The 11017-nt window shown below is 34.2% G+C and overlaps 1 protein-coding gene across 2 annotated transcripts in view; it reads left to right on the top strand.

Moving 5' to 3' along the window:
• Positions 1-450: 450 nt before the first annotated feature.
• Positions 451-11017, top strand: part of LOC106474187 (ectonucleotide pyrophosphatase/phosphodiesterase family member 5-like) — a 29367-nt gene continuing 18800 nt past the window's right edge. Inside the window, exons 1-3 of one of the 2 annotated variants that reach the window (XM_022402545.1) lie at positions 451-530; positions 669-969; positions 5437-5905. In XM_022402545.1, coding sequence (XP_022258253.1) covers positions 766-969; positions 5437-5905 — 673 coding nt within the window. In that variant the 5' untranslated portion in view covers positions 451-530; positions 669-765. Of the gene's footprint in view, positions 970-5436; positions 5906-11017 lie in introns of both variants that reach the window. The other variant, XM_013934878.2, reaches the window with a different exon arrangement.

Raw genomic sequence — 11017 nt, 5'->3', positions numbered from 1 at the left:
CTATTCATTGATCTAGGAGATGCGATCGTCCACTCTGTCTACCCAAGTACGCGAGCTATTTTTGTTATTGCATCTTAAATAGATAATGTTTCACTTAACACCAAACGTGTCCAGTCTGTTTATCTCTCATGCAGCTTAAACTTCAGTTGAGATTTCAAATCGAAATTATTCTAAAATTGCTTGTTCGACCCGTTTTTATAAGGCGGACCTATTTAATATTTGGGCGGAAACAATTTTTTCTGAGAAAATACCACAAAGTCATTTGTATTGCAGCTTCAAACTCGCAGATGATAGGATATTGCCTAAAATGTTGCCCAGTAAATTATATTTAATTAGATTTTTTTCTATACGGCGTTGACTGTTATATTTTCTATATTTAAAATTTTTAACTTTGCTTATTGTTTTTAGCTAACCAGGTAGCGCCTGAAATAAAACTCGATGATGTTTTACGTTTATCTCTAAATCGAAGTTAGACGTATAGAGTCTTAAGTGAAAAGCGTCTATTGATAAAAACTGGAAACACTAGTATGGTAATTGAATTTACTTGTGTAATGAGTTTGCTTTTGATAGCTGCGTTGGTTGTTTAATTTTGTCAGTATGTTAGAAATAGAAGTGTATTCTCGAACATTTTACTTATTTTGTATTTTATATTTTTGTGCGGTCTGTAGTGGTCTGTCACCCTTTCCAAAACTTCTAGTTGTTTCAACGGATGGTTTTCGACATGATTATTTACATCATGTTCCAACTCCAAATTTGCATCTTTTAATGAAGGAAGGGGTTCATGCCCCTTGGATGAAAAATGTTTTTGTTACCAAAACATTACCAAATCACTTTTCCATAATGACAGGATTGTATGCAGAGTCACATGGAATAGTTGGAAATGAGATGTTCGATCCTGTCCTGAATAAATCGTTTTCGGGTGAGAATACTCCAGAGTGGTGGGATAATGGACATGTCATGCCAATTTTGGTAAGGAAAGTTAATTTACTAAATTTAGTAGAGTTGGATGTGCTGTTGATTCGTTAGTCAGCCATTTCTCATGAGAGAAATCTAAAATTAGTAATATTCTATTCAAAAATATTTCTATCTTACAATATTTTAATACATGAATATTATTTTTAAGTAATCAAGTGAAACATTATTGTTACTGTTAGTTAAAGTAACTGTTATCGAGATTGACAATAAACCCTTCTGTTTCTAATTTTTCTCGTGATTAAGCACTGGAATTGCTTACAAGTTACATTGCAATGGGTTGCATAAGACTAAGAGAGAACAAAATGACAGTAGGCTATTCAATCCATTGGAGTCACTCTTTAATATCTTGCAAATGATCCAAACAAAAACAGTTAAAGTGAATTCATTGTAGTCCTTCACGTAAATATGCTTATCCTATTAAACTGTAGAATTCAAACTAGCAACATATATAAATATTACCATGTCATCATGCAAACCATTCTATATTTCTAAGAATTGTAATTTTTCAGAATAACAATACGTTATGAAGAAGTTAACAGAAGGCTAGTTGGTCTGTCAAGGTTACCCTTCAATCTATTAGAACAACTAAAACCTAAAAACATAATTAAAATTAATCACTTAGACTTTACAGATTATCCATGAAAAGTATGAAAAATTTTACTGCACACCAAAATACTAGGTAAACCATTTTACCAGTTTATAACAGAAAAATCATTTTATCAAAGAAACATTTTGCAACTAGTCCTCCAAAGTCTAAACTTGTTCTAATATTGAAGATCACATTTTCATCTTTTTTTATTCCACTTGTCTAATAGTTTACTTTAAAACAGTTTTCCTAAGTTCCTAACAATTTTTAACATGAATCAAGTTGCCTTTAGTTCTTTGATATTCAGGAGAAAATTAAGCCCAAACTTTTGAGCTTAAATTCTTAGTAGTCCTTCTCTGTACTCTTGGTAACATATTATTCTTCCTGTAGAGAAAAGACTAAAGCATAAACATTGTAGTCCAAATGATGTATCACCTGTCTGTAATGTTTACTGATGATCTGTAAACTTTCAGGAAGATATGCTTCCTGTATTAAAAGTTATAGTTTGAAAACTAACAAACACAAAATGGTTACAAGGTGGGTCCCTGGAACCAAGCTTATAGTGAGAGAGCTAACAGAGAAGGGAAATCACATTAGTGAAAGACATAGATATTTGTATTCTCCAGGGATGGAAGGTTCATGGCAAATATAAACCTGTATTTCTAATATGGTACTTACCTCCTTTCACAAAAAGCTTTCTTGACTTATACTACCATCTATCAGCACAAATGTTTGCTTATTACTAGCCTTGATATTCCCACTTACCCTCACATATGTTAACGTGAGATATCTACATACTAACATGCAAATGAATATGCAGCAACCTCCACCAATAGGAGTGTGACACTACCCCTATCATAACTAGTGCCCTCTATAATCTTGCAGCTGTTAACCACTTCTTGATTGGCAGTCTTATTGAATAGATGTGTTTTCACTTGTGGTTTGATTAACTTATCCTTAAATTTTTACTTTCTTAATTTTTCTACTTCAGTTGCATTGTTCTTTACCATTTTCATTCTCTTTCATTGAGAGTTACAAATTATTTTATTTATTTTCTCTCCTTTTTTAATTTTGAGAATTATGCATTTGAAGTTTCAAGTGGTCATGACTACAGCTGCTGTTGCTGCTGCAGTGGATTTACTGGTCATGTCCACCAGGTCAGAACCATGATTATTGGCCCATGAAGTGATGGTTCTAGTACTTTGGTTGTTGACAAATTTCATGCAACATTCAGAACAAACTGATGATTGTCCTTTCATTCCTGCTCCCTTTCTGGGGTTATGTGCTCAATTGGGTGTCCCAGATTTGGATGATTTTTCCACTCATCTTAATACACAACTTCCCCAATTGTGGTCTCTTGTTCCTCATCCTTTAGCTTGAGCAGTCAATGCTCTCAGTCAGGATTGAACAGGTTGGTACCTATATGCATATCCTTCTATTCGTCTCCTCCCACAGGCACTTTCCATAATTCAGTCCACTCTGTGTCATGTTCTGCTGATGGCTCCATATGGGCCAGCTCAAATGTGGTTTTCATTGCTGCGCCAGTTTTTGGTGTCACCCCTTCCTCTTCCTTTATCTCAGACACTCCTATATTAGCCCCACTCAGGTGTGTCATCCATCCATTCCCACACTCCGTATTTATGTACGGCTCTTGTCCAGTCTCTTGCCAGAAGGGACGGACTTTCGTAATGTGTAGCTTCTTTCATTTCCCATCCTGTTCATCCTTCGTCCATAGTGGTTTCCCAATGTAAGTGGTACATGTACCAGTGTTGGTCTATCACATCCTATTGTTCCCCACATAATGTCCATTTTAACTTGGCTTTTTTTACAGAAGCCTTTTGGTTTCCTCAGTTGCAGGCTATTGGGCAATGTTATCTGTCACATTTTGGTTTACCAAACTTACTTGTATTTTCCAGTTGCCAGTCTTATCCATGTTGCTTTGTTCCTTCCACATTTACCATCCTCTCTGCCCTGGTTCCCTCCATGATTGGAACTTCAGTGTGGTCCTCCATACTTTTACTCATCCAACCTTTGTCTTCATGTTCGTTATGTGACCTTTCCTTGAAGTTCCTGCTCATGTTGGTGTGCGGATGTTGTTGTTCATGATTGAAGTTCATCTTGTTTTGTTTCATCGTTCTAATGTTCTCCTCTTTCCTCATCATTTCTTTATACCCAGAATTTTGGTTGCTTGAGAGAGTAATTCTACCTTCACACTCATTTCCCTTCCCTTCATATCCCACCTTTATGACTGTTTCAATTCTAACCACCCCCTTTGCCTAGTCAGGGTTCTTGGATGGTATATGACATGCACTGCTCCCTTCTGTGGTTCCTGAGTCTGTTTGTTTATTCCATGGTATCCTAACCTCTCCTGTGATCTTTCTTCCATTACTCTTGTGGGTTGGATTAGCCAGTTAATTTGTCTGGTGTATTCTTCCCTTTTTCCTGATGATTGTCAACTTTTTCATGTTTCTTTCCATCAGATCTGTCACTTTACCATGACACTGGCTGCTCATTTCCATCTTCCTTGAAGAACATCATTATGCTGGTACATGGACCACTGCCCATTCCTTTACATCTCATTATCTCCATCATATGGCCACTTCCTGCTCCTACTTTCATTTTCTTTATCTTTTTTTGCATGTTTGGATCCCACTGTGGTGAGTGTTGCCTGATCAGGTGTACTTAGACTTAAAATCTTCACTGTAAGACCTGTTATCTTATGCCCAATTCAATGACCGTGACGTTGAGGCTCTTCTTATTTCCGATAGATACTTACTTCTTCTCGCATTGCCCATGCATCCTCCCCACTTCTGGTGTGGTTTGGTGTGATCTGCCCACTCTCGAAGTGGTTAACAGTTGCAAAATTAAAGAGGGCGCTAGTTATGAAAGGGGGATAGTGTTGCGCTCCTAATGGTGGAGGGTTGCTGCATAATCATTTGCCTGTTAGTATACAAACATCTCATGTTAACATACGTGAGGGTAAGTGAGAGTATCAAGGCTAGTGGCAAGCAAAAATTTGGGCATTATAAGTCGAAAAAGCTTTTTATGAAATAAGATAAGTAGCTATCGGAAATCAGTTTAAAAAAATGTTAACCTTAGGAAGGGTAGAAAATGTCTAAAAAAATCCAAGTGCATTGTTTACGTGCAAGTTTCCATAAAGTTGCATAGAAATAAAAGTTGGGACATTTTTTAATTTTACTTTGCAAATGACACTAAAATGTGTTACAAAATTACAAAATATGAATTCCAAAATGTTTTTAGGTAAATGTTACTATATATATATATAACATCATAAACTGCTATGCATGTTTTTAAGAATGTTATGCATTTCCAATAAAGTTTTAGAATGTACATTAACTGCAATTTCTGTAATTTTGCTTTAAACATTATTTAATGGCAACTGATATCACTGAGGTTTTATAATAAAGCACACACAATGTAATTGAGTGTACAGTGTGATGAAAAATATGGTCAAGTGAAAACTGACTAGATAGCTTCACAGCAATATTAATAGTCACCGACCAAATTTTGGTGATTAATTACCGTGATTGGGTATCATTTAATGATTTTATTTTATCACTACTGTAACACTGATGTATCAAACATTAAGACACAGATCTGATGATGATATATCTTAATTTAGTACACACAACTTTTGTATCGAAGAAAGGAAAAAATAATGTTCAAGCTAAGTAACATCCTTAGATCAAATATGCAAGATGTTACAAGTAAATGAAAAAGAAGCTGAGTACGTGATAATATTTTTATTCTCGAATGTATACCAGACTACAGAATATTTGCTGCTCAATGACTTGAAACTTGGAATTACAGTAATTTATTAATTCTCTCCATACTCTTTCTATTCTGCATCACAGTTGGCAAATCAGCTTGAAGATGGTTCTCGTGTTAGTGGAGAAATGATGTGGCCAGGAGGTGATTCACTGATTCGCAACATGAAACCTTTTTATAATGCTGCTTTTAATGCAAGTGTCTCCTTCAAAGAACGAGTTGATATTGTGATATCGTGGCTGATTAATGAAAAGTTTCCTGCTAATTGCATCTTTCTGTATTTTCAAGAACCTGATCATACTGGCCATATATTTGGACCTAACTCTCCTGAAATCAGAGAGAAGATAAAGCTTGTGGACAGTACCATTGGCTATTTGATAAAAAAACTTAAAGAAGCTCAGTTATATGAATTACTTAATCTTATAATATTAAGTGACCATGGAATGACTGAAGTAGCTGATGGGAATTTAATAGAAATGGATTCAATTTTAGATCCATCCTTGTACCATGTATCTAGTGGAAGCCCTGTTTGGAACATACGGCCAGTTGATGCTGGTGAGTTATAATTATTTTGTCAAGTTCAAAATATATATTGTTCTTGTCTGTAAAATATTGTTGCATGTAATATATGTGCACTGAAGTGATGTAAAACTTTTTGGGCAGGTTGATGTATTTTAAAGATATACTACATGTACTATAAATAATGCATTTGTAGTGTGGGTATTACTAGTATTTCAGTATGCCCATAAATGTAAAGAAACTGTCATGTACTTTCATCTAATACAAAGAACTGATATTGAATACTGCATTTTAACAGTCACAAGTATACAGTGTACATACTTTCAAAACATATAGAAATCTATTGTAACACAGCAGTGTTTTCATATGTTTTTCAATTAGACTTTAAAATATCTAGATTATAATACCAGTACCTCTATTTTTTTTTCTCCAACCAATACCCCCCTCTAGCTCTTATTTGACTTATTTTTGACAAAGTATTTCCAAAACTTCCTATACAACAGTGTATATGTATTTGGATAAAGTAATACATCAAAAAATAAATATACATTTATAGAATTCTTTATCATGTCATAGTCTTCAGAATTACTTCTCTGATACTTTATTTGCACCTGAACTTTAAACATATGCGACAGACCACAAATTTGGTTAAAGTGTCATTGTTTAATAGGTTTATTTTACAAAGTGTATTTTAATCTATGAAGAAATTATTGTTTTTGTCTTGGTCTTCATTTATGTTTATTTATTTTGCAGAAGTCCTATAGCTTCAGTAGTGTATATAATGGTTACAGTGTAACAAGTTACTGTATGAGTATCCTCACTTTAACATTACTTTTGGCTGTAATCAAAATAATATTAATAGCTCAAAAGCTTTGATCATCATAATAGATTTAACTTAGTCCTAAATTCATATACTAAACCAACAAAGTGAAATGACTTTCATAGATAAACTATTAAATTATTTAAAACTTCTTAACCAATAATACTAACAAAGTTAATTCTAATGAAAAAGCAATAGGTTATTACTTAAAAACACAAAATTGTTAGTTATTTGGATATAAAGTGTACACAGCCTTTCAATGCCTGGCACATGAGGACTACAGTAAGTGCACATCTAACATACTGTTAGTGTTATAAAAGTGACTAGCAAACACTGATAGTTAAAGCATGTTAGCTGCACAACTAGAAAATTATACCAGTGTTCTGTCATTAATTTCTTAGATAAGTCTGTTAAAAGGGTCAGCAAATCTCTGTATAATCCATCTGTACAAAGGTGGGTTACCAATGAAAACTGTGTAACTAATTAGTTAATGGTTTCTGGCACATTACAGTTTTGTAGTCAATATTAGGAAGAAAAGAAAGCCTAAAACTTGCTAATCTAGTGGTTATATCTCTGCATTGTAACAATGAAAGTTTGGTTGAGGAAGTTATGAAATGTGACACTTATAATTAAATTAGATTAAATAATGCAACAGTGACAAACTATAGAAGTTAGTTTCAGTTAAATCCTATATTAATATATGCAGTATTTCTTCATCTGTAAATTCCTCCCACACATTTTAAGCTAGACGGACCAAATTGGCAGACAGACTCGGAATGTCTTCTGTATGGCTTAGTCTTCTTAGCAATGAGGTATAAAATATGTATAGAAGGTCATCTAGCATGATGAAGATCCAGGAGTAAGTTTCATGCTCACTTAACCTAAATCTGGCATCAGTGTTGTTTCTGGCCACCCTCTAGATCTCAAGGATACTGTGTTCATATCCTCACTCACAAGCTAGCAGGATCAATTTTGATGTACGTCTTAAGGTACCACAGGCATGTGTTGTGGATTTGTTTTTAAGTGCTGATCCCCCTTGGGGGTAGCTTTAGAAGTAATTGGGAGTAAAGAAGGGATTTAATCAATACATTGTGGTTTTTCTGATTTATAAGGAACCTCATCATGGAGCATGTGTATTTTATGTGCACATGGTCAGATTTGAGATCTGACTGTTAGAAATAATAACCAAAGTAAAACCTTTAAAATTTGCCAAAAGATATATTTGAATATATAACTGATAACACTAATAGGATTACTTAATAAGTATTGAAATATCAACAGTTGTAAATACAACATTTAAAATGGGTGGTATAACCTCTAAAATATTATAGGCCATTCCTTATTCAGTTTACTCTCATGCTGTCAATAAACATTTAACTCAAAATTCTGAATGTTTTTTACACATTATATCACATGTTACTTGACCATAATTTTCCACTCTCCTATCTGCCATGTGACATAATGCAAATGCGTAAAGAGATCTTACTTGAAGCTAGTAATGAATATGTGCAATTTTTATGTAGAGCTTGTAGGTTGGAGGAGAAGTTGGATGCTATCATAATTAAAGTAGAGGCAATAGATAAAGAGAAGTGCAGACTGTGGGAAATGGCAGAAGGATTTCAGGAGAAGCTTAAGCTTTTACATGTAATGGATACATCAGCTAACAATGACTTTCAGTTTCAGGAAGTTAGAAAGAGTACTATTAGAGTAAAAGTATAGAATTTAGTTATAATGAGTCTATTCTGTTGAGCACCAAATTTCAGTGCTTGGCTTCTGCAGATGAGGAACTATTGGAGGGAAGGAAAACTTAAGAGTCAGAGAAGGATGTAGATGATAAGTAGGTTATAGTTATAGGTGATTTCTTGACAAGGCATGTGGATAGAATAGTCTGTGGGGTAAATATGGATAAAATAATCAGATTATGCTACCCAGGGGCAGAGGTGGAGGATATAACTGACAGAGCAGGAGATATAATAAAGGGGGCTAGCAGAGATGCAATTTTTGTGGTGCATGTAGAGGCTAATAATGTAGGGAAAGGTAGGTCAGAGGAGCTAATTAATAACAAGGGGTTGATAAAGGCATTTAAAGAAAAATGCCATAACTTAATTTTGTCAGGGATACTGCCCAGAACTAACTGTGGAGATGAAGTTATAAGTAGGGCAGTAGGGCTAAATGCTAGGCTTAGGTTAGTATGTAAGGATGAGCAGATTGGATGGTTGAACTTGTGGAATCAGTTCAGTGGAAGAAAGGAGCTTTTTGGAATGGATGGCTTACATTTAAATAAGATAGGGGCTAGCTTGTTTGCTAAGGCGATTAGCTCAGCTGCAAGGGAAGTTTTAAACTAGGACTAGATAGTGGTGAGGGCCAGGATAAACTAAATGCAAAAAGAATAAGAGGCAGAGAAAAGTTTAGCATAGGAAATTAGTATAGAAGTAGTTATAATGGTAGGCTTAATTGTTACTATTGTAATGCTAGAAGTATAATAAATAAAATAGATGACTTTGGAGCACTGGTAGGAATGGAGGATTTTGATAACTGAAACATGGTTAAATGTAGATGATTTTGATGACAGAAATTTCTTTGAAATACAAAGTTACAGGCCTTTTAATAGGGATACAGTATTATAGAGGGGGTGGGGGGATTTATATGTAAAATGTGGGTTACATCCAGTTGAAGTTGAGGATATCAAAGATAATAGCAAGGAGATTGAATCTATTTGGGTATCTATTAGTGGTTATAAAGGGAAAAGGCTTTTAGTGGGAATTTGTTACAGACCACCAAATGATACCAATGAAATTAGTGAGAAAATTTACAATGAGATTAAGATTTCAGCTGTTAATGAAGTAATAATTATAAGTGATTTTAATTTCAGGCATATAGATTGAGAAATTCTGAAGTGAAACCATGAGGAAGAAACAGTTCAGGATGGCTTTCTTCACCAATTAGTCAAGGAACCTACTAGAAACAATGCTATTTTAGAATTATTGTTAACTTCAAATATAGAAATGATTGAGAGGGTGGAAATTGAGAAACATCTAGGTGCAAGTGATCATTGTTCTATTAGGTTTGATGTTTTGCTGCATATGGAGATAAGAAATAATGTTAATTTGGTCACAAATTTCAAAAAAGCAAATTTTGAAGGAATGAAACAAGAATTACTTGTTGTGAATTGGGCAGCTGAGTTATTTGGAGACACTGATCAGATGTGGAAAATCTTTAAAGATAAATTTTTAATTATTCAATGTAAACATATTCCTTATAGAAAGAAAAAGGATGGCTTTTTAAATAAACCAGGTTGGCTAACAAAGAGTTTAAGAGATAAAATTAAAGAAAAGCATCACAAATTTAAGTAATTTAAATTGACTGGTATTACAGGAGAAGATTATATAAGATCAAGAAAGTTGGTGAAACAGGAAATCAAAAATGATTTTTGAGAAAAGGCTGAAAATGTAAAAATTAACAGTAAGGATTGCTTTAAATACATTAAGGGTAAACATAATATTAGGATGGGGTAGGACCCTTGAGGGATGATCAAGGAAGGCTAGTATCTGATGATTATGAGGTGGCTGGGTTATTAAATTTTGCTTTTCCTTCATTTTTTACTAACAGAGGTTTAAGCAGTATTCCACATCTTGAACAGTTGATAAATAGAAATGAGATCAAACAAGATGACTGCATTAATTCTGAGTTTGGGAAGTTTAAAAAACAAAAAGGCTCCTGGGCCAGATAATATTTCCCCAAGGGTTTGAAGGAGGTTAAAGATTGGATATGTGATCCACTTACTACTATCTTTTTGTCAGTCCTTGAATAGTAGACATATACCATCCAAACAGTGTGCTGTTGCTAGTGGTAGGGCAAATAGGATTTTAGGTTGTATCTACAGAAATATTGAATACAAGTCTAAAAAAGTTATAATTTCATTGTATAGTTCACTGGTTAGGCCACATTTGAAGTACTGTGTTCAGTCTTGGGCTCCTTACCTAAGAAAAGACATTGAATTATTGGAAAGGGCTCAGAAAAGGTTACTAGAATGGTACTGGGGATGGAGGGGTTGTCAGACGAAGAGAGGTTGAAATCTCTCAAATTGTTTTCTCTTGAAAAAAGAAAGATTAGAGGGATCTGAATGACGTGTTTAGGATTGTAAAGGGAATTGATAGTGTTGATGCACCATCATTTTTCATATTTAACAGTAAGAATAGTAGGACTAAGTGACACAAATATAAATTTTAGAAAGGTAGGAGTTATCTTCAGCTAAGAGAGTTTCATTTTTCTAACAGAATGATTGGCTTTTGGAACGGGTTGCCTTCGGATGTAGATGCAGTATATTT

Source organism: Limulus polyphemus, unplaced genomic scaffold, assembly GCF_000517525.1.
Source record: "Limulus polyphemus unplaced genomic scaffold, Limulus_polyphemus-2.1.2 Scaffold6927, whole genome shotgun sequence".
NCBI lineage: Eukaryota > Metazoa > Arthropoda > Merostomata > Xiphosura > Limulidae > Limulus > Limulus polyphemus.
The sequence above is the reverse complement of the archived record's forward strand: the minus strand, read 5'-3'. Positions and strand labels throughout refer to the sequence as shown.